Genomic DNA, 24,460 nt, shown 5'->3' on the forward strand with positions numbered 1-24,460 from the left:
AATCAAGGCAATTCCTTAATGAAGCAAGAAGATAGGAAATAATCATTTCAAAAGAAGATTAATCGTTTGAAAATAAAATATTGTATTTCATTCGAAGTTTAAGTGACTTCATGTGACGCGTATGGACTTAATTCACCTAGCTATCGCTCGGTGTTATCGTTCATACTTGACACATAAAGTATCACTTAAACTCCTAATGAAATAAATAACTATTATTAATTTTTATCAGTTAAATTAATTGTTGTTAATCTAGTAAGTATGAGTTGTCTAAATTGTGGTCACAATGACGCTTTTATTCATCATATTTTTGCTAGTAAACATACAGATTATGAATACAGAAAGAGAAATGGTAAGCAATTTATTATTAAATATGATAGCTTATAAGATACGATAAACATGCTTTGTCTGCTGTTAAGTTAAATAAAACGATATATATATATATATATATACCTAACAGAATCATTTCAACAGTATTTGTTATCAATTACACCAGAAAAAAAAATTCTGCAAATAACAAGCAAAACATACATGTATTGCATATCCGAAGAAAATGTTGATGCTGCTGTGTTCACCTTGCCACCACTGAATAAATTAGACGACTCAACAAGTTTAATGAATAAGAGGTTTTGGAAGAATGATGATTGGGTAATAAAGAGGTCAAGTGATTCAACAAGAACGGCTGTTTTAGACAGAAGATGGGAAGGTATGTAATTTTAGGTAATTAGAGAGACAATTGGTGCAGATTTTGTTCTCTGATAGCCTGTTTTATCCCCTTGTCTAAACTTAAAATTCAACTTAATACCCCGCTTTAAACTTCACCAGTTACAAACTCAGGCATAAAAACACATTGGAAGCGACAATACACCGTACTTATTTACAAATTCAGGTGTTTATTTTTTCAGATTTTAACATCACAAGAACAAACTATTTACGTTTCGATAAATCGACAACCTCTGTATCTTTTTCCGTGTATGGAACAAACGCGATAGAATTTTTCGCAGACGATGGCGAAACACTTGATTATTTTAGGCAACCGGTAAATAATACAGAAACTTGGAACACATTTACCATCTTTCAAAAAGATGGATATGTTCATTATTTTGGAAATAGTGAACGCAACTTCCGCACATACTGGTTGAGACCTTGGCAGTTTGTTGTAAGGACTCAAGCAGAAGCTTATTTCAAAATACATGACTGTAAGTAATTTGTAATTTATACACATAATTTTCATACATAAATTTGTAACTTTGTATTTGGTATAAACTAAATATTTGTTTCTGCTTATAGATGAATATAGAGAAGCTACAGTTCACAATAATGAAGAAAATTCCACAACACTGATAATTCCGAGCTCCAAAATATCATTGTTGATTGTTTACGTTTATTTGTGCAAATCATGTGTACTAGAAGTTTCACATAACGGAGAAAAAATATTAAATATGTCTTCAAATGTCAAAAAACATGATGCCTCATTAGAAAAATGGCAGAGCTACAAAATTATGATCAATTCCTCAGTATCAAACGAAATAACGTTTGTCAGAAGACAGAAAGAATCAACTGAAGAAGGCTATTGGAGATTGGATGTAAGAGATCGTAATTATATGTATGACGCTGGTAAGAAATAATCCTGCGAATGTACCTATTGCAAATCGACAACATTTATATTTATTCGAAATTTTTAGTTCACGGCCTTTTTGACGTAGGGTTAGCCATGAAAATCTAGTAGGTTTTTTGGCAGTGGGTAGAGAATGATCAAAATTCTCTAAATTTTTTTAATAGATTATGTTGTTTTAAAGTTAACTTAGGGAATGTGTCAGTAAACGTCACTTCCTTTATGACCCACTGACTTAAGACCTTTGTACAATATTGTAAAATGTAAGACGATAACCAAAATTTGGCTAACCAAAATCATCACCATGACTTCATCTTAAAAATTCACAACAGTAAATTTATTTTTATTTTATAAAGTAAAATACTCCTGCACTTGTGATGTAAAATCCGTATTTTATTTTCTTTATTTTTTTAATGTTCCTTTTGGTTTTACAATTTTTCGTTTATTCAATTCTCGAAATTTTTAATCTCTGATTTTTCAATTCCTCGATTTACGAATTTTTAAATTTTTCGGTATTGCAATTTTTGGATTCATCAATTATCCGTTTTTCCGATTTTTTTAATTGCAAACTCGAGAAATTCAAATCGAAAAATAGCAAAATCTAAAATCTGAAAAATTCAAAAGTTGGAAAGTTGAAAAACGAAAAATTTAAACTTCATAACTCGAAAAATTGCAAATCGAAAAACAGAAAAATTGAAGAATTGAAAAACTCAAATCAAAAGAGTGTTAGATACGCCACTGGTTTTTACTTTGTAGAGGTTATCAGAAAACATAAATTCCAAAAATTTTTTATAATTTTTCAAAGAACCGAAATATATTGGGCCGCACTTCAGGGGCCAGGAAACTTCCGTCAAAATAACCTTCGAACATTTTTCTTTATCTTAAACTGTGACTCTTCTAATTTGTAATTTTTTATTAAATCAAAAATAGTTCACCACATTTTTTTTTATTGATAATATCTCAAGAACGGTACACTCCAGTGTTTTACTATTAGTATTATACTGCACATCTCTGAATTGGCATACGTGTTGAAATAATGTTGGTCGCAATATTTTCAAATAGGAAAACAATAAGTGCACTCCGGACCAAATATAAACAAACGTGTTTTCTTTCGTTAAATAATGCTTTCGAATCATAGACAGTGGCGTAGTGTAGCTGATTAAAATATGATACGTTAATAAGTTCAGTAAAACATGGTCTACAAGAATTCTAAAAAAATATATAAAAAAGTTTTGTCGGAAGCAAAAACAGAAAAAAATATTTTGGTTGTCAAAACATATTTATAGGATATCTACACAGATATTTCACTACTTATTTTTTAAACCACAGAAAATATATTGGTGGTCCTATCAATTTTTAAACTCACTCTTACGAAATTCCAAGAAATTTTTAACATTGTCGGGATTATTATGTCAACAGACAGTTTGTCCAACGTAAAGAGAAAATATCAATGCCTACTTTACATCGAAAAGACCGTGAATGGATAGTAGGTATATGTGACAAAATTAAGAATCTTTCCTTTTATAAATAATGTACCATTTAGTTGTTTTTGCACTTTCCTGATACATGCAGTAAGAATCAGGAAAAAGGACTAATAACATTAGTAAATTAACATTTAACTTATGTAAAAATTTGAATTAAACAATTTCAAATTTAAACAGCGGTATTCAAACTGGAATCTGCGGATGAAATCCCTTTATGTAAATATTTACAAGCCCCGGAAGAACCCCCAATTTGTGAAAAAGAAAATATGGTAAATCCGATAAACGTTAACTGCAAAGTGGGATTTTTGGGCAAGACATGCTCGATAAAATGTGAAGATGTTTTAGGAGAAAAATATAACTACTGCGAAAACCATAAAATCTGGTATAATAACATCTACGAATGCCCTTGGGGTTATAGTGGTGACTCGTGTGACAAAGGTGGGTACAACTTTCTGTATACCAGATCTAACGACTTCGAAATAAACAGAGTTAACCAAAATTTGTGTCATATCTAACTGCACATTATAATGAAAAAAAAATCTGACCAACAAGTTGGATTTAAGTTATTGACAACCTGTAATGATGGCTATAGTGATGACTAAATTATGAAAATCGTTGACGTAAGTTTTGGCATTTTTATAACTTATTTTCATAGTCTTTTAGAATGTGAAAATGGAGAATACGGATTTAGTTGCAAACAAAATTGTCCAAATAATTGTCCAAAGTCATGCGATAAGAAATCAGGAGAATGTACGGAAAGTGACAAATCACGTAAGTAAACTAAGTACAGTAATTTTGTGTAAAAGCATTAAGAGTTTCCAATGAACACTCAAAATCAATGTTCACTTTTTGGCGGACTCTACTTTACCTCGATTCTTCTTATTTCGATCGATTTTTTTATTTTTTCAGGAAACATCCAATTAAATCCTGTATTAACTTTGGTTGAACATTTTATTCTTTTGGTGATTATTGCCAGTGTCATAATTATTACGACGATCTGCTGCATCAGAAGAAAAAAAAATAATATTCGTATTGTATAGAGACCTTTTGTATAAATTTATATTATTACGTTGGGCGGCCGAATAAAATTGGCGTCAATTAAACTCAACAATTCATTTCTTAATAACTCGTATTTACACGACTAACTATTGCAGCGATTATGTACAAAAATTATTCCAACGAATTTCACTGGACGCTCTTGACTCCACTACCTGAATCATCCGTTCCCGACGGTCGCCTCTATTTAAACCACGGAGGTAGAAGAGACCGGAGGGAGCGTACCGTATGCTAGCAATGTAACGATTCTGGCATCGTTCAAGACCCGGTCAGACACCGGTTATGATCTTATTTGAACAAGGCGCCAATATTTGTCAGCCCGACGCAAACGCGCTCCTACCAGAGATATGTAAAAGACTAGATACAGATATTTAATGTTCTCGTGGACATACGTTTAGGGCCAAAATGTCACTGTACGTTTATATCTCCCTCTTTTTCTCTAGCACGTATAATGGTAACCCGATATCTGAAGGTCTCGCTCTGTACGGCGCAACCAATCAGAGTTGGCGCAACGTTTGTCGTTGATGCCGTTCTTGTGTTTGTGCCGGTCCCTGTCAGACCACTCAGACTGTGGGTGGTTATGATTATTTATAATTGCCGCCATCAGAACGGGCCAATAACAAGACAACCACCTTTTAGAGAGTGATCGATGTAGCCTACAGTTGGCAATCCATAGTACTGGTGTTATTATTATTATTATTATTATTATTATTATTAGTTTATTACGGAATAACTCCAATTACAAAAAGTAAGAAAATTAAACTTACAAATACATAAGGTATATGATTAACTTAATTAATTATCTTTATAACAATGATCATACAATAAACACAAAAAGAAACAATTTTAAATTATCCGAATTATACAAGATTATTTATCATTCTCTTAAATACAACAAGGTTTGAGTTAAAAATATCAAATTTTACAAAATTAGATAGTTCGTTTGCTTGTTTCATCATTCTTCGCAATGGGTGGTTAGTTGACATATTAGTAGATGCTTTGTTAATTCTGAAAATTTTACAAGATCTAGTAGTTCTGCAGTTTTTATTTGGAACCCTAAACATTAGTTTGGCTAATAAGTCATTACTATCTATATGGTTGTTAATAATGGCGTGAAGAACACATAAATCCGTTATATCTCTACGTATCTCCAAGGATTTAATATTGAGGAAGCTCATGACCCATTCATATTCACCTTGTTGATGTAGATGATGTTCTTTAAATTCAATAGACCTCAAAAACTTTTTTTGAACACGCTCTAACAATGAAATATGAGTGTCGCATGTTGGATGCCAAACTGAAGAAGCATATTCCAGAACAGAACGCACGAGAGAGCAATATAGCACTTTAAGTGCATGAGAGCTCATATCCTTGCAATGGCGCCAAATCAATCCCCACATCTGCAGAGCCTTGTTAAATATGTATCGATAATGACTTTTGAAAGAGAGTTTATTATCAAAAAGTATGCCGAGATCTCTAATTTCACTAACAGGCTTGAGCAAACTTTTCCCAATATAATAATCATAATCGATCATATTTTTTTTGTTAGAAAATGTAATTTTATGACATTTATTTAAATTCAGTTTTAAAAAATTTGTTTCACACCATTCATATATATTATTTAAATCCTTTTGTAATTCCTGACAATCAGTTATGGATGAAACTTGTTTATATATCTTTAGATCATCTGCATAGAATAGAAATTTTGAAGATTTAATACAATAACTCAAGTCATTTATAAAAAGAAGAAATAAAATTGGACCACAATGTGAGCCCTGGGGTACTCCAGATGTAACTTCAAAATAATCAGAAATGTGGTTGCCAATTTTAACCTGTTGCCACCTATTAGTAAGAAACGATTTAACCCATTTTATGGAATATTCTCTAAAACCAAGTCTATTAAGCTTTGAAATTAATACATTGTGATCCACTCGATCAAATGCTTTTGCGAAATCTGTATAAACAGCGTCCACTTGACATTTATTCGCAAATGATTCATTGAGAAACGAATAATATTCCAAAAGGTTGGATAATGTTGACTTATTTTTACAAAAACCATGCTGTTGATTAGTAAGTAATTTTGAAACTGCCCACTGTAACTGCTTAGCTATGATGGAATCGAAAATTTTAGGGATAACCGATTGATTGGAAACACCTCTATAGTTGTCAACTTTGTTCCTTTGACCAGATTTAAAAATAGGTTTAACATAACTCAGTTTCCAAACATCAGGAAATACACCAGTATCCAAGGACTTGCTGAATAACATAAATAGTGGTATTGATAAAGTACATATACACTTTTTTAAGAATACATTGCTTAAACCGTCTGGTCCAGCATTTGTAGAGTCATTCAACGAAGAAATAGTGTTAAATATATCCTTAATCGTTATTATAAAACCCGTATCAATAACTTCATCTTTATTATTATTATTATTAGTTTATTACGGAATAACTCCAATTACAAAAAGTAAGAAAATTAAACTTACAAATACATAAGGTATATGATTAACTTAATTAATTATCTTTATAACAATGATCATACAATAAACACAAAAAGAAACAATTTTAAATTATCCGAATTATACAAGATTATTTATCATTCTCTTAAATACAACAAGGTTTGAGTTAAAAATATCAAATTTTACAAAATTAGATAGTTCGTTTGCTTGTTTCATCATTCTTCGCAATGGGTGGTTAGTTGACATATTAGTAGATGCTTTGTTAATTCTGAAAATTTTACAAGATCTAGTAGTTCTGCAGTTTTTATTTGGAACCCTAAACATTAGTTTGGCTAATAAGTCATTACTATCTATATGGTTGTTAATAATGGCGTGAAGAACACATAAATCCGTTATATCTCTACGTATCTCCAAGGATTTAATATTGAGGAAGCTCATGACCCATTCATATTCACCTTGTTGATGTAGATGATGTTCTTTAAATTCAATAGACCTCAAAAACTTTTTTTGAACACGCTCTAACAATGAAATATGAGTGTCGCATGTTGGATGCCAAACTGAAGAAGCATATTCCAGAACAGAACGCACGAGAGAGCAATATAGCACTTTAAGTGCATGAGAGCTCATATCCTTGCAATGGCGCCAAATCAATCCCCACATCTGCAGAGCCTTGTTAAATATGTATCGATAATGACTTTTGAAAGAGAGTTTATTATCAAAAAGTATGCCGAGATCTCTAATTTCACTAACAGGCTTGAGCAAACTTTTCCCAATATAATAATCATAATCGATCATATTTTTTTTGTTAGAAAATGTAATTTTATGACATTTATTTAAATTCAGTTTTAAAAAATTTGTTTCACACCATTCATATATATTATTTAAATCCTTTTGTAATTCCTGACAATCAGTTATGGATGAAACTTGTTTATATATCTTTAGATCATCTGCATAGAATAGAAATTTTGAAGATTTAATACAATAACTCAAGTCATTTATAAAAAGAAGAAATAAAATTGGACCACAATGTGAGCCCTGGGGTACTCCAGATGTAACTTCAAAATAATCAGAAATGTGGTTGCCAATTTTAACCTGTTGCCACCTATTAGTAAGAAACGATTTAACCCATTTTATGGAATATTCTCTAAAACCAAGTCTATTAAGCTTTGAAATTAATACATTGTGATCCACTCGATCAAATGCTTTTGCGAAATCTGTATAAACAGCGTCCACTTGACATTTATTCGCAAATGATTCATTGAGAAACGAATAATATTCCAAAAGGTTGGATAATGTTGACTTATTTTTACAAAAACCATGCTGTTGATTAGTAAGTAATTTTGAAACTGCCCACTGTAACTGCTTAGCTATGATGGAATCGAAAATTTTAGGGATAACCGATTGATTGGAAACACCTCTATAGTTGTCAACTTTGTTCCTTTGACCAGATTTAAAAATAGGTTTAACATAACTCAGTTTCCAAACATCAGGAAATACACCAGTATCCAAGGACTTGCTGAATAACATAAATAGTGGTATTGATAAAGTACATATACACTTTTTTAAGAATACATTGCTTAAACCGTCTGGTCCAGCATTTGTAGAGTCATTCAACGAAGAAATAGTGTTAAATATATCCTTAATCGTTATTATAAAACCCGTATCAATAACTTCATCTTTAAATTGACTATCAATTATCTTAGAAGAATCATTAACCATATAGACCGATGAGAAAAATTCTGCGAACAAATTGGCAACTTCTTTACCACCATTCACCACTCTATTTAAATAAGACATTTCTTCTGGAATATTGTTAGGGACTTTCCTTTCTCGAATAAATTTCCAAAAGACATTAGGATTGTTAATAATGGAAACGCTGACAGTATCCACATACGATCTATAAAGACTTTTCGATAGTAGTTTACATTTTGATCTCAAACTCTTAAAATAAACGTAATCTTGAAGTTCATTCGATTGTTTAAATATAGCGTGTGCTTTCCTTTTTTCGTAGCACAGTGTTTTCAGTTCAGAACTGAACCATTGAGGGTATTTGGAAGATTTTATTTTTATAACCTTTTTTGGAATATAAACTTCTAAACCTTCATATATAATATCATAAAATATCGCTATCATTTCATCAAGCTCATAACCTTCAAAGCATGTATTCCAACACACAGAAGCTAAATAATCATTAAATAGAAAGTAATTACCATTTGCAAAGTCGAATACAGTGTATTCTATTTCAAGAGATGGATTTGAAGCGGTGCAGATCGACCACGAATAAGGAATATGATGTATACTATCCCCTACTAGTGGATCAATTGCAGGGTAAATTTTCATTTCAGTTACACTTGTAAAGATTAGATCGAGAAAAGTATTTCGATTATTCGGAATTAGATTAACTTGAGTTAAATTTAAAAATGAATAAGTACTAAGTACAACATCGTAGCAGTCTTGATTAAGAACAGTATGCCCATGTCCTTCAACACCGTTTTGGGTCCATTTAATATCAGGTAAATTAAAGTCACCTGTAACTATGAATTTATGATCGGGAAATTTTTCTGACACTATTTCCATATCATTACAATGTGATTCATATGCACTAATGTGCGAATTCGGAGGAATATAGACACCCGCTATGATGAAAGCTGAACCGTTCAATTTCAGAGAAACATAAAGACTTTCAACAACCTCACCAATATATACAATCGAAGAATTCAAACATTTGTTAATGGCTATCAATACTCCACCTCCTCGAGATTTGGCACTAGTAATTTCGTTGCGATCTGCACGGTAAATATTAAAATTATGTAACATTAACTCCTCATTTTGTATTTTTTCACATAACCAAGATTCTATAATTATTACGACATCATAAACACAACTATTGACATTAATTGAAAATTCCTCTAATTTAGATCTTATTCCCCCAACATTATGATAGTAACAGTTTATTAGTTTTTTGGGACATTTTTAGAAGAATTACGTTTAATTATATAAGGAGTGTTATGTTTATATCTCAAAGCCAAGTCTTCTCCTTTCGAAAGCCTGTCTTGCAATTCTTTCTTAACTGCATTTATATGCTTCCTTTGTCTTTCCGTCAAGTCCGGACAAAAATGGTTATTTCGGTTTTTGTTATTTTTGTTGGACTTTAATACTTCTTTTGCATCGTTTTCATTGTTGTAAATAATTTTCATTGGACGATTATGATTATCTTTAGAAACTCCAAGTCGAACAATTGTTTTAGGATTAGGAAATGCTCCTAAAGGTGATAAAATGGCTTCAACTTTTTTAAAGTCATCGGCAACTCTTTCGGCGACGTTTGTTGCTGACGATTCTTTAATGTTGAATAATAAGATGTTAGATGCTCTTTGCTTACGATCTTCAATTTCTTCTATAACGCTATCGACATTGCACGTCCCAGAGTTTTTAAAAGTATCTAATTCATTCCTCAACAATTTGACATCATTTTCAACGGCAGAAACTCTATTATCCAGTTTACCAAAATAGTCATCTATTTTATTGAAAAATTCTGCTTTAAGTACATCTAATTGATTTTTCATAAGTTGTTCCATTTGGGCAAAAGTAATAGGTGCTGAGGTAATGTTAGTCATTATTAAGCATTTAGAACAGCTCCATGGATCCTTATTAACAGTAAATTTTACAAGATCGGGTTCGGGTAAATTCAAACAGTTTACGTGGAAGTGCTTTTTACAAGCTCCATTACATTTAAGTGACGGGGTGGTAGGTGTTACAGCGCCTTCACAATGAAAGCAAGAGGCAGGCATATCGGCAGATTCTCAAAAAATTAGAGGAACAACCACAGGGACACAATTAAATGCACCTTGGGGTCTTTCAAGGTGACTTAGTACACGAGACAGTCGGACCACGGAAGGGGAATTCACTGATTAGACAAAGGTGAGAGGTAAAAACAAGCCACGATAAGATAATTGCAGTAAATCGTAACTTACAACGGCCCTTCTGTGAAGAGGGATTACACCAGTGACGAACCACTTATGTAGTCAAAAAGACCACGTAAAGATCTTGCGAATAAGACCAACTTTACAAAAATTGAACGCCAATTTCTTTTCAAATAACCACAAAACTACAGAGCACGGCAAAACAGTACTGTCGCTACCATATACACTCAATTACATGTTGATATAGAAAAGGATAGGCGACACAAAGTATTGCTACTCTTAGATCATAGATGTTGGCCCTAGATCGGGAAAGCTATAACCGCATCTGTCTTTTACATATCTCTGGCTCCTACACTTAACAGCTGACAGGGTTTGGATTTCCAGTGGCGTATACTATCACGTAACACGTGCTGTTTATATGCAATTGTTCGTTCTTGAGTTTGAGTTTAGTTGTGCTGTTTTAGTTTTGGACGTGTTGTTGGTGTTTTTAATTTGAATAGACTTAGATTATAACTAAAGATCATAATAACATTTAGAGACTTATATATAAGGTAGTCAATATAAAATATATTGCCCCGCCACTGGTTACGACTGCTAAACATTTAGAGGGTGGAGCTTAGCACAGCGCGCATTTCAAGTAGGGTCATAAACGGTGCCTGAGTCTGTGTCACAAAATTCACAACACCTTCCCTCCGGTCTCTTCTACCTCCGTGATTTAAACCCATACTTCTGCGATTGGTCTTTCTCGAATATCCATCGCGACTGCCGCTTCACTGGACGTCGCTTCGAGATTTTCGGTAATCGCCTCCAGACTCGTCTTTATGCGCCCGCCGCTCGGCCGTTGATGAGTCACCCTTCATTGACACATACTAGAAAAACCCATAGGCGTCGCACCGGCGTTATGGGTTTATTTCGTAACACTGCCCCCTCCTTAATTCTGATCGTCTCGATCAGAAACGTCAACGGTGTCACTGTTGTACTTCATGAGGCGGCCTAAGTGAATAATCTTCATTTTTCTCTTCGGCCCTCGTCGAATCCTGTGGACGACGTCGTTGATGCTCGTCACGACAGTATAGGGACCTTCCCAGTCCGGTGACAACGACAACGACCATTCCTTCTTCGGGGGTTATAAAGCCATACAAAATCTCTCGCCTGGAATCCTACTGAGTTGTCGCGAAGGTCGTAACGTGTCTTCATTCTACCAGTCGCCACTCAATGCTGCACTACCAGAATACTGCTACTGCAGCATTTCGTAAACGCTCGGCAGCTTCTCCTTCAAGCTACCGTCGTGACCTTTGACCTTCTTCGTGTCCTTGTTCCTTTCTTCGAACACTGAGGAGACCCGCTACTTCTCCTGCAGTTCTTCCAATATCCAAAAGGCGAGCCGACGTTTTGTGGTTGCATCGGCCCTCTCGCCTTAGTCTTAGGTCTTTTAACCGCCGTACATGTCCTACACTTCTTGCACCAGCTCTCGATGTCTTGCCGGCAACGGACCCAGTAGAATCTCTCCCTAATTTTGGAAAGCATCTTGTTGATGCCAAAATGAACACCAAAATTCTCATTGTGCATCTCCCGAAGTACTTCCTCGATTCTGGTGGCCGGGACCACTACCTGCATAGTGACATGCCTTCCATCCGGACTTTCCAGGCTCGCTTAAGCAAGATTAGGAAAATACGTATCCCGGTAACTGTTAAACTTACCATAAATTATTAATTATAATAATAATAATTATTAATATCCATGGGACACTGAGTATCCATTGACGGGTAACTATAATTGGAATAAACAATTTTTAACTTGATAATTAAAAAGTTCCTGACGAAACTTTATTAAAAAAAGTTGTTGAGTTTGATGGGTTGTAACTCATTAAAATTAATGTACGTATTTCTGAGACATTCTGTATATGACCGCCGATTCAGTGGTACCAATTAAGTGAAACACATGGTAGTATTTGTCCGCACTCAAATTTAGATTGGCAACAAAGAATCATTTAAACTGATTTTCTCACATTTTAAATTTGGTGCCACGTAATCTACCAATCGATGTGGTGCTTCATTTAAAAGATTCATTGTTGCCAACTTAAATGTGCACGCGGACAAATATTCCCGAGTTTTTGAAAACTTGCTGGTGTAAAAGGTCTATTGTTGCCAAGCTCACACAAAAACCACAAACATTAATAGTGGCTCGCTACTTTATTTGGTAATTTTTAACCATATTTTTCAGGTACCAAATTTTTACTCGTCTATGGATCGTGATGATCTACCTAAAAATTGTAGCATTTTAAAAGATTTTATCGCCTTTTTCGGTCGTTTTCAATGATTTCTTCCGTTCCCCGTTATCTTGATCCAGAAGCAGCCATTCTGGAGAGTTTAAAAGTTTGTTTTTTTTAAGATTTTCGGACTTTTTGTCGTTTTTCGACAATATTTCTATTTTCTCAATTTTTGGTGGTCTATGGGCATTAGTATTTGGTACAGAAGTAAAATTTTTGACTCAGCAACAGTCGAATATTATTATAATTTGTATGAAATAAAGACGGGCGTATTCTCACCTTTTCGAGAAAGTAGGGTGACTCGTTCTTAATTTGATCAATAAAAAATGTAGTATGACGTCATAAAGATAGATAATACACAACGTGAAAAAAAAGAATACATGAAAAGCCAAATTTGGTGTCGAACGCGAGACGTCCGGACCGCGTTCTGTACTCTTATCCATTAGACCACGATCAGGATAACTTACGGTAATGGTAAACTGTTATTATACTTTGTATATGTTTTGGGAAAATTTGGACAGTTAGGGAAAAACTGAAAGCGGATTCGTACACCACACGTATGAGGCATAGTGTTGTACAACAGTTAAATCATAGAATCATAGAATTCTTTTAAATGGCATCATCAAATTGTTGGTGGGGATGGTTAAGGAAATTTGGGTATGGCTCTTATGGTGTTGCAATATATTTTCAGAATGTAAGACTTCCATTATTAGCACACCTATGGTTATGAAATTTTAAATGTAACTTATCCATAGCTTTCACTACATAACTGCGAGGGCAGTTTTTTTAATAATTTATTATCATATATTTTTTTATTTTTGTGGAAATTTTTGCATCACGTATCCTAAAAAAACAATATTTCAGTTATTTATTGAAATTTTGGAACGGGGTTATCACCACTGTTTTCAGTTTGAAAAGCTTTCGAAATTGTACAAGGTCCATTTTGGACTTTACTTGTTGAGACTGAACTATAGTAAAAATAAAAGTTAGTAACTTCTATGGCACAAACTTTTTTACTGTGTATCGTTTCTAACAAAAGAAAAAATCGACGATGTATCTGGTATTTTTTCTGGAGTTTTGTAAGTTGAAAACCGTGTTCCAAAATTTCCTTTAATAATTGAGATATTGATTTTTAAAAATACGTTATGCAAAAATTTCATTGAAATTAAACGAAAAATATGATCACAAACTATTTTTAACAAAATTGCCCTTGCGTTATATAAAGAAAGTTATGGACAACATATATTTAAAATTTCAAAATAATAGGTCTGTTAATAACGGAGATTCTTAACCAACAAAGTTGCGGCCATGCGCCGAAAATAATGTCCGATGAAGGTTTTCACGTGAGGTAGCTTTAAGTAGACAGCATTTTTTTTGGAAATTGTGCAATAGTATTATGGCGTAACAATGTCACCGAGCGTAATGTGAATATCACAGTATATATACTAGACGCAAACATTTAGTGCGTTTATAGGTTTGACGTTTTAACTGCTTTACAGCTTTTTCATTAAACTTCAGATGGAAACCATGAGACGTGTCAGGGACGGCCGAGACAGTACTGCCCTGTGCTTTTACCAGGTAGGGTCTTTTCAGGTAGGTTATCAGTAAGCAGGTTTAAGGCTCCGCCACACAGTCATTAAAAGATGCCAAAATAAGGCAAAACGCCAACCCATTTTGCGCCTTTATTTTAACAGTTGAAGAGCAGGGCGATACATGTGCGTGGTCATGACATAAAAATCTTTAAGGAAGCGTCTTGTATTTTTTAAAAAACGTAGCAGTTTTTAAAATAAAAAATAAAGTGCGTAAAACCCCAGCGGATTTTTAGCGAAAACTATAACTCGGTGTGCTTTTAAAAAATATCGAGGTGATAGAGAATTTTTTTCTACTTTAGGCGCCACTTTTCGTTTTCTGTTAAAATTTTACTTCTTTTAGTTATTGTAAAAAAACTGCAAAGCATTTTGGGCAAATTTTGGTAAGTTAGGCAACCCAAAATATTAGCTGAAGCGGTAAGCTGTAATTTATGGCCCACACAATAGAGCACCTTTTAAATACCTTAAGCTTATTTGACCACCCTTTGAAGTACCTGACAATAGCATTAAGAAGGATATATATATATCTTTTAGTTATATGCACTGGACCCTGTTATACCTGATACATACCTATAGTTGTGGTTCGGGTTCAAACTAGGTAATTGTAATAACTGCATTTATTGAACAATAAATTAATGATTTTATTTTTAATAGCTCTTTAATATTTTTACTGCAAGCCGCATATGAACATTTAATCTCTGCAATTGAATTAGAATTTATTAACCCATCTGGAGAAGCTCCTAAAATTTTTTTTCAAATTTGTTAGAGCTTCAAATTTTTCTTTGGCCTTTTCTTCATTGTCAATAGCAAATTCTATAGACTTGGGCAATTTTTTCATAAAGTTTTATCGGAATGCACAATACTTTTAACGGTATTTGCGATGTTAATTCCGTCTCTCATTTTGTCCTTTCTTTACTCCATTCCCTACACATTCGCTGACCACAAGTACCTTTTTCAATAGCATTTACGTTACTCTGTGACAGCTTTATTAATAAATCCGATTTTTTTCTTTCATACACTTCGTTTTCGTTTGTTCATCGTTGACGATATTATTTTTACCGGAATCCAGAATTCGGATACGCAATTTTTTAATAGAGGTTTTAGTTTTATTAATCGTTTTTGTTTTTTTCAATTTTTGTTCCACAAACGCCTTCGTATACTAACATTGGCCTCCCCAATTTTTTTTTTTTGAATAACGGAATTAGGAACGTACCCTTATTATTATAACTTATTGCCGCAGCAAAGCATCGCCCTTGATACGATCCTCGTGCAGAAAAACTTATTCTTTTTCCTCCCACAAATTTATTAACGACAGAATTGTAGCATTCCGCAGCATTGTTCTCAATATTAAAAAGTAAACTAGACGACAAAGTTGCAACTCTATTTAAAACTTGTTTGTAAGGTTCGTATAAAACACAATTTGCGAAAGTAGAAAATAAAATATCATTTGACTGTCCACTTTTATAACAAAAATAACTTGCACATTGTTCGTGATTGCCAAATATATGCTGGAAAAAAAGGAAGAGGCTTATTTTTGCTAAATTTAATAGCACTTATAATAGCTGTTCTAAATTTTAGAATACTATTTTTTATAAACATTTTTAATAGTGATATCTTCTTTCGTTGTTTTAACTATTTCTCTAATTTTGGAACAATAATTACGAAGTATGTGATTTCTACATTCAATTTTGTCTATAAAATAATATGCACCATATGGTTTTGCAGCCCGAACTTTTTTTAATACGCTACTATCCTCGTCGCCTATAATTCTCCTATAAAGTATCTAAAGTAAATCCCTCTAAGATAATTGAAGCTTCCATGGACATATATGTTTGCTCCCAGTTTTTAAAACAGTTATGAGTTGGAATTTTTTTTTTCTGTTTCATACAGATTTTACAGAAACTACAAAGTTTGTTTTTGACTCCAACATAAAGTATTTTTTAGTTCTGGCACCAATTTTGCGTCCTACCCCAGCCAGTGCATTGTAATTGGATTTGTAAGAGCATTTGTTCCAAGCTCCATCGACAATAACGGTAATATATGGGACGCAATCATTATCTACCTCCCTCGCCTTCACAGCTAATCGGTACTCTTCTTTACCTGCGTTTTGGTTTGTTCTTCGAAAAGTGCTTCGATGCTCTTTAGAACTCTAACTTCGGCTTTACGATATGTCGCCTGGGGTATTTGAGGGATATCTAGAGCTGAACAAAATTTTGATATTTGAGAATAACCCACGCCCGTTGATCTAACTCCACAAATAGCTGCATAATTGACCTTGTATAAAAGTATAAAATGTCGCTCAAAACTTTTGAAACTAATATTACAAAATGGCAATTTTTATATACCAGTAGACGTGTTTTTGCGTTTTTACTCTCGAACGTAAGCTAAGAAATATTGTTTGTTTTCTTTCATAGTAGATAAATATTTTAGTTCCTTACTCTGCTCTACCTGCAAGCCGGGATACACTTCCCCCGCTGACAATAGCAGTAATAAAACTAGTTATTGTAAACGAAGGTGAACGATTTTAACCCTTAGAGATGAGTGGCAGCTGTCATAACGAGGTAGCATGGGTGTTTTACAAGTTGCATATCTTTTAAAATAGAAATTTTCTTGAGGTGTGGTAGAGCCTTAAGACATCCGACTGTAACAGCCTACTGAATAATGGGAGCTAAATTGGTGTGAAGCCATGAACGCACTAAATGTTTGCGTCTAGTATACTGTGGTACTGTGGTGGTCTGGTACAGTGAGTAAACAAGACGATTTGTATTCCATGCTATCGAACATATAAAAGCAGGCATAGAGCAGTAGGTACTTTTTGAACATTTTGGTAATATTATGAATTCAAACACATCAAATTTTGTTCTAGCACGGTGACAACAGTGATTACAGGTTCCTGTGACTCCCCAAGTGAATACCATTTCTTGGTATTTTCTCTTTTGACAAGTGGGACGATGTGTAACCAGTTGGAGATACTTTAATAGTGAATCAACGAAGACGACGATAATTTTACTAATTAAACGTCGCTTATCAAGTTATGTTAATTTTTGTATTTTTTAACACCTGCTGAGTAACTAATATTAAACAGAAATAACCTTTTAAATTAGGACATTTTTAATTTATTTAAAGCTACTAAAAACGATTATCAATAAAATAGTATACGCACCTGGGAAAATTACCATTCCTGTGTCTCGAGAACTAGTTCATCTTGAGTCTGCACCTCTCGGTACACTATAGTTCTCTCGACAAGAATAGAATATTTTCCGCCTCGGTATATAATATACTAACAAAAGGTTTCATTGATGTAGTAAATAAATACACTATGCAGGTTATTTTTTATTCAATTTCTTCGTATTTGTTATGATGTTCGCGATAATTTTTGATGCATTCGTATATGAATGTTAGCTGCCTCTAAAACAGAAAAGAGAAAATATTGAAAAAGCAAATAAACATAGCGATTTAACAATATGATATTTAATGAACAATAATTTTTGAGGGAAGGGCACAGCAGAACTTGAATAGTTGAACAAAATCTTCGTAATACAACACTATGAAAAATTGTGTTTTTTGAGATGGAACCAAAAAAGTTAAACACAATAAAAATGTTTAAAGAATACTAAAAAACGAGCACGCGTAGGTGGTGAGAGGGATTATGTATGATTTTTTTAAAACAAACTGTGTGTCTATATTACAGAATACCCACCTTACAGAATATGTATTACTTAAAAACAGTGACAGGACTTGAGTTTTATCGCGACAATTTAGAGCAATCAGCTACGGTTAGAAAATATTAGTCAAAAGAAGATTTTTAAAAGAATGAAACAGACTGTATTTTAATTATTTATGAAGAAAAAGAAAAACTATTGTAATTTACGGCATTATAATTTAAAATTCTAGTCTTACCGTTCTGTTGAGGAATAATTTTCCGCTTCTTCTGGCGTTTCGTATCGCATTACACACATCAATATCCGCCTCATTTTCATATTTTTCTATGATGTATGAGAAAACAACAAATAAACCACAAGCTGTAAATCCGTCGCTACAAAAACAATGAAAAAAAAAATAAAGATGATGTTTTTTGACAATATGGATTTAGTTCAAATAAAAGCTAGGTACCTGCAAGAAACTAAAGCTAATTCTTCCTTGGCTGTGACTTTCCGAAAATGGTTTATTACAGAAATAAATTTATCTACTGAATTCGGTACGAGCTGATTCACTTTCCAGTTGTTAAACTGGAAGATATATAAATTGTCGTCATGGTACTTCTACAATATTTTAGAATCATGTAATGTGTTTGAGTTGTTTTGGTCGTACATTCAGTTACCTCTCTTGAAATTCTGTTATATATCAATAAAGAGCCCTCCATCATCTGTCCACATGTTGTATTTACAACTCGCGTAAGGATGAGTTTCACAACTTCTGTAGATCCAGTTATGTCTACCCTCAATGGAAATTTCTAAATTAAAAAATACATCACAAAAGATATACTTAACTAATATGTAGTTTTTGAAATTTTCGGTAGTTTAAAGTCGGTAAAGAAAAAGAAAAGTCTATCAGCTTAATATTACCTTGTTTAGAAACAAAACACAATGGACTGATTGTCTTGCAACCATTTTCCAGAATTCCACAAGCTCGTCTTCTTTTGGTCCTTTAGAAACTAAATATTTTCTTGTCTGTCCATACCGAGCAACTGCAAATATGTTTAAAAGTATTTAATAAAAATATTTTGGTTTTACTTTCTGCTAAATACTAACCTACTGCACTTTGAAAAAGAAGTCGAGGAATACAATATTGAAGACTATTTTCTTGAAAGATATTATCATACTGATGCAGAGTTTCTACAAACTTAAACTGTTGTTTTATGTTGTTTCCAACAGTACACTGAAACGGATTTCTGTGTTCCAAAAAGTATTCGTTTACAAGTAAATGTACAAACAAGTAACATTCCTACGGTTAATAGAAGTATCAATTAATTATGCATAAATATTTCTTTTTATTTCATAATAAAATGACAAAAAAGTTACCACTTTGTTAATTATGAATGGTCGTTGTTCTCTAAGTGTTTTAGTTAAGTTGAAAAAGTCAACTTTCTTATCAATTTTGATCATCTGTAATGCCAAATCGCATAAAATTAAAATTCCCGCTCGACCGGTACCATACCTAAAAATCAGTTAATATGTTACCATCTATAATCTGTTAAACGACGAACCCTGAGTGTACGGCAATTGGTCCATTTGAATTTTCATATCGTTGTCTTATAAGTTTTACAATAGGTAAAACATTATTCGGATAAAACATACTGGAAGCGTTAATAGTCCACTTGAGATGAAAATTATGTATGGTTCTGACGTTGTTACCATAAATTACTTCAAGCTCTTGATGACTGTACTGTTCAAATGTGGTTTCCTTAAGCAATTTTACAACGATTTTACCACATTCATACAACTCTGACAAGCGCTGGGGCCAATACTCTGCACACATTCGCTGAAAAGAAAAAAATACAAATGTTATGTTATAATATTAAAGATCGAGAAAACGTAAAAGTAGAGAGTCGGCCGACGGACTCGATTACAATACTTCCTTTGCTTACGCTCGGGAAGTAAAAATACGCCGCATAGGTAGAAATCTTAACTAGTTCATGCTACAAGCGCTAAAGACTGTACAATTATCTTCCTGTTACTAAAGGTTTAACTATATAAAAAGCTTCTGTTAAAGAAAAAATGCAAATTAAAAACAACTCTATCCATTGAAGTGACGTACATCGTTTCTAACGTCTTGCGCGTGAGTGAAACGGAAAATCCAGAAACCCTTGGGAAAGAAAAAGAACGCGAATATTTTGCGGTACTAGTGACGTTTAGATCGTGAAAATCCCCAAAATATGACAGTTGATTTCGTACTTTAATCACAACAAATAATCATACTCAATTTTTGTGTGATATTAGTTCTGTGATATTAGTTCACATTAGGTTGTATATGTCTGTGGACTGGTTTTTTTGTATTTGTTATTAAAAATGAAGAAAGACATGTGTTAACAATGGGGGCAATTACCAATTTTTTTTTGACGATCGGAAATGCATTGTGAACGGAGAAAATTCTTTGCAGTCAAATAATGTAGTGAAAGTCAATTGGTATACTGAATTAAATTAAATGTGCTTGAAGAGTTTATTCGAGCTAGAATGCGAAATAACCAGGTATAAGGTTATGGTAAGTTAATGTATATTGATAAAAGTTCTGTATCAAGGACAATTATGAGGTATTTTGTTTTATTATGCATAGATATTCCTTAAGAGAGGCAACATGTGAAACCCCAAGAGGTGCATTTGTATGTCACCATATGGCTACATCTGCCCTACACGGACGTTATAATATATGTATTTTGGACCAATAATTTACGTTCTTGGGACGTACATCTGAAGAAAAGTGAATCAGCTGAGGTCAGAGCTGTGATCTCTGAAAATTCTTTTAATCCCCAAGTCAACCTAAAAACAGCTAATGTTGAGGTACAACTTCATGAAAGCTTACGACAAACTGATGGGAGCGAAGCACCACAGTGAAGCACTGCTTTGGCTATTGGGCTCTAAACCAGAAAGATCTCAAGAAAATGTACTTCACAGTGTCGAAGAACTATTAGTGTCTGAGGACTATTTAAATGGACCATCAAGACGACAGTTTGTGGGCCAGTTTTTCACCAAAAGTGAATCAGATTTTGCATTAGGAAGTGCAATTTTTTATTGTAGAATTTTTTGTTTTGTTTTGAAATAAATTTTTCTTTAAATTGTGATTTTTTTTTTAAATGGGTGTTTCAGACCCAGTTCGTACTAAAATGAAAGTGATTTTTACTTGTACATGAAAGGTTTAATCAGGAATGCTAAGTTTTTGCTTTTCTAGCAAAAATGTGTGAAAAGAAAAAAGCTTGGGATTGATGATGATTCTTAAATCAAAATTTGGCAATTGATTGAAAACATTTGCAAATATGAGATCTCCTTTATGTATTATTTTAAATCCACAGCCGTATCTGCACCTGTAGCATCTGAAAATTAAAGCCATTTATGTGGAGGGGGAAGTCAATGGCAGTATGAACCACTGTACGACATACGTTCGAGGCAAATGTAATGGTAAAAGTTGAATTTAAATATTTATTAAATAACACCAGTTCCGTTCATGTTTGGTATCAGGATCAACAGTAAAAATATCAGACTTCATGGTACAAGTAGTGGGATATATGAGAAAATTACTTTAATGGTAGAATTTAAGCGTCAAAGTGACGCCTCGATTTCACCCATAAGGTTAACACGGGGAACTGAAATACGGGTCTCGTGTTATGAACTGAGTTCAAATTTCGCGCGTCATTCACTTTACTGGTCAATTACCATTTCCGTTAGAATGCACGAAGATATGGCTGTGTTGCTTTTGTAATAATTTGATAAAATTCCATTTGACAACAATGTTTGCCTGATATAAAGCGAAGGTGGATTTCAGTCAGCATCGTTACTAAAAAACCAGAAAGTAAGCCGGAGGTATTCACGCATTAGCTGAGTCCAGTGTTGCCAACGTTACTTTTACAAAACCACGTTTTTTTCGTTATCTACGTTATAAAGAAGTTTTTTGTTATTTTTTTGGAACTCCCGAAACCCCCGTATATAACGTACTGAAGAGTTAATCCGCCATTTTCCAGACAGCCGGTATATATCGGGAATATTTTTATATACTTATTTAAAAATATTATTTAATGATTTTTAACAGCTGAATAGAATCTAATGGGCAAGGAAGATAACAAATATGTATAAACCATAATATCTTAATGATTTTAGCGTTCACACTGGAAATCTTACCTTCTGACATTCAATAAAATTTGTTGCCATTATTATAACACTAACTTCCTGTTGCCATATCATTCTCCAGAAATCTTTAACTGTGTAAAATTTGGGCGACTGACAAGCAATATAAGCTTTCGGACGATCGTAACCCTGAAATTTTAATTTGTATTTTTAACAATAGTATTTTATGCCTAGCAAGACGAATAGGACAAACAAAGAAACTTACATCAATGTAGCTAGCATTTATATAGTCTCCTGTTCCTACACCTTCCATTGGTTTAAGAATAACTCTGTTGAGATCGACTAAAAAACTATGTCATATAAACAATTTAATTAGAATTGTAAAATATTTTACAAGGTATAATTCGATTGCGGTCTTTATTCTTATTGATGTTCTCAGGTTGCAAACCAATTCTAGAAGAACTATGGGGCACAGTACCTGAAATTAACTAACCAAGACATTAAAATATGATTTTTTCTATTATTACTAGTTTGTATGTCTGTTAATTTTTATGCGCACTGTACACTTTACATGTCCATTTGATTGATTCAAGCGATTGCATTAAGTATTGTTAATAAAGCGAACCCTTTCCAAATTATTTTGCTTGGTATAAATATCATTCACTTCAAACTTTCTAAAAATATGCACGATGTTAGTTTTTCAACTATAAAATGAATATTAACAATAATAAAATCTACATAATACCACCTATATGATGATGCAACAAAACGGTGAGATAACAACAATAAAAAAAACTCACATTGAATTGTGTTCTCAAAGTTGTAAGGAATGTAGGTTGCAGGCAACGATTTTCGAGGCTGTCAAAGTCGATGACTGTGTCCTCAAGAGGTTTCTTGTCTTCTGTTAACATTATAACTTCTTGAATAATAGCTGGCTGTTTATTTCGTCTCCTTCTTTTGTACATTATACGTATTAGAATAAGAATTATGAAAATAAGACTTATCAATACCGCTAGCGAAATAAAGTAGATACTGAACCAATAGCTATCATCAGAAGCTGTAAATATTATAAATTATAAGTATAAGATTAGCAGAAATAAAGTATAAATACGATGAACATGTAGTAATATTTTTGTTCAGAATGTCGCATTTCCACATAGGTAATTTAATAACTAATGCCTCAGACTGCCCGATGCTTGGTAACAATCTGCAGTTCTATTGCACAAATAAATTTTCGATGAAACGAAGAAATTAAATCCCAAAATAACAGCATCTTATCGTATCGTAACTATAAAGAAGAAAATAGTTATTTGCATTTTAAAAGCTATTAGTTTTGTTAGACGTCGACGAAAGTGGGTATTGCTGGCTCGAAATTAGAAAAATTATTTTGATAATGATCGAAAGCTTCAACAAGGCACTTGGGCGATTAAATGCCAATTTAGAAACAACCTCCGCAGCGCTGACGGCCCCTCCCCCCTTCTTTGTCGTTGTTGCCAGGAAAGCTCTAGGACGACCCTGACTGGGTTTCCAGTTCTTTTTGTTTGTTCAAAGTTTCTGTTTGATCCAATGGTTTTCTTATTTAGAAGATTCACCCGAATATTATTTCTATCTATCGCGAGACACTGGAGATACGTTTCTCAAGCTAGAATAGCTACTCCAGGTGCTTTCTCTCCGGATAGGAAACTGGCTCCGAGCAACAGCCCCGTAGAATGGACTGTAGGTAAGCAGAGAAAAATGTTGTGCCTCGGTGGGAGTAGAATGGACTGTAGGTAAGCAGAGAAAAATGTTGTGCCTCGGTGGGATTCGAACCCACGTCTCTTTGCTTTCCGGGCAAGTATGCTAACCGCTACACCACGAAACGACTTATCTCTTCTCTGCTTACCGACGTGTTATTGTGCCGCCACTGGACCAATCCCATAGAGTGAAAGCGACCTTATTGCGAAGACCGGCCAAGCGTGTCTTACGGCCTGTCACCTACACCCGGGTTTCGTGGCATAGTATGCTTAAAGGTCGATTTATAAACTTGACGCTGACGTTGCTGTTCGCCGTTGACGTTGCCGTTGGAAGATAAATATACAGCAAAGGTATGCGTTGTTTATATCATCCGTTGACGTTGCCGTTGGAAGTTGGCACGCCGTTGGGATGACGTTCGAGATGACCAACTTTTATCTTTCGCCGTTACGTTGCCGTTGACGTTGGGTTTTCAACCAATCAAACTGAGGTGGTGTGCAGTGCCGTCAACTTGAAAGAAAATTCCCTGAAGTAGGCGGGACCTTTTTCTGGTTGACAGCACTAA

General features: G+C 33.7%; 2 protein-coding genes and 1 long non-coding RNA gene across 12 annotated transcripts in view; 2 read left to right on the top strand and 1 right to left on the bottom strand.

Annotated features, from left to right (window-relative positions):
- Positions 1–258: 258 nt before the first annotated feature.
- Positions 259–17,373, top strand: LOC135138865 (uncharacterized). Of its 3 annotated transcripts, none has more exons than XM_064068892.1 (7): positions 259–349; positions 472–703; positions 903–1,196; positions 1,288–1,614; positions 3,274–3,534; positions 3,760–3,867; positions 17,256–17,373. In XM_064068892.1, exons 1-7 carry the CDS (start codon positions 284–286, stop codon positions 17,261–17,263), a joined length of 1,296 nt encoding a protein of 431 aa, XP_063924962.1. In that variant the 5' UTR covers positions 259–283; the 3' UTR covers positions 17,264–17,373. The 3 variants fall into 3 exon arrangements, with proteins under 3 accessions (XP_063924962.1, XP_063924961.1, XP_063924963.1); XM_064068891.1 differs by lacking the exon at positions 17,256–17,373 and adding an exon at positions 4,006–4,207; XM_064068893.1 differs by lacking the exon at positions 17,256–17,373 and having other exon boundaries at positions 3,752–3,841.
- A 109-nt stretch (positions 17,374–17,482) lies between these two features.
- Positions 17,483–24,460, bottom strand: part of LOC135137962 (receptor-type tyrosine-protein phosphatase epsilon-like) — a 106,458-nt gene continuing 99,480 nt past the window's right edge. For all 8 annotated transcript variants that reach the window (XM_064067749.1, XM_064067748.1, XM_064067744.1 and 5 more), the window contains 12 exons: positions 22,965–23,221; positions 22,559–22,652; positions 22,430–22,506; positions 22,219–22,353; positions 19,596–19,870; positions 19,411–19,546; positions 19,141–19,333; positions 18,955–19,076; positions 18,711–18,842; positions 18,503–18,651; positions 18,290–18,425; positions 17,483–17,797 (listed from right to left, as the gene is read on the bottom strand). In XM_064067749.1, the coding sequence (XP_063923819.1) occupies positions 17,723–17,797; positions 18,290–18,425; positions 18,503–18,651; positions 18,711–18,842; positions 18,955–19,076; positions 19,141–19,333; positions 19,411–19,546; positions 19,596–19,870; positions 22,219–22,353; positions 22,430–22,506; positions 22,559–22,652; positions 22,965–23,221 (1,781 nt within the window). In that variant the 3' untranslated portion in view covers positions 17,483–17,722. The remainder of the gene's footprint in view (positions 17,798–18,289; positions 18,426–18,502; positions 18,652–18,710; positions 18,843–18,954; positions 19,077–19,140; positions 19,334–19,410; positions 19,547–19,595; positions 19,871–22,218; positions 22,354–22,429; positions 22,507–22,558; positions 22,653–22,964; positions 23,222–24,460) is intronic.
- Positions 20,301–21,167, top strand: LOC135137969 (uncharacterized). Its single transcript, XR_010281967.1, has 2 exons — positions 20,301–20,590; positions 20,663–21,167. It is a non-coding gene; the product is annotated as an uncharacterized LOC135137969 (long non-coding RNA).

Source organism: Zophobas morio, unplaced genomic scaffold, assembly GCF_036711695.1.
Source record: "Zophobas morio isolate AGI-343-1 ecotype UQ-CSIRO unplaced genomic scaffold, CSIRO_AGI_Zmor_V1 ptg000030l, whole genome shotgun sequence".
NCBI lineage: Eukaryota > Metazoa > Arthropoda > Insecta > Coleoptera > Tenebrionidae > Zophobas > Zophobas morio.

What these genes read in the sequence shown, in the direction of transcription:
- LOC135138865 (XM_064068891.1), top strand. Translation starts at nt 284, where the DNA reads ATGACGCTTTTATTCATCATATTTTTGCTAGTAAACATACAGATTATG. An exon ending in TTATTTCAAAATACATGACT is followed by an intron (nt 1,197 to 1,287) that starts GTAAGTAATTTG and finishes TTCTGCTTATAG; the next exon opens with ATGAATATAGAGAAGCTACA. An exon ending in TACGGAAAGTGACAAATCAC is followed by an intron (nt 3,868 to 4,005) that starts GTAAGTAAACTA and finishes TTATTTTTTCAG; the next exon opens with GAAACATCCAATTAAATCCT.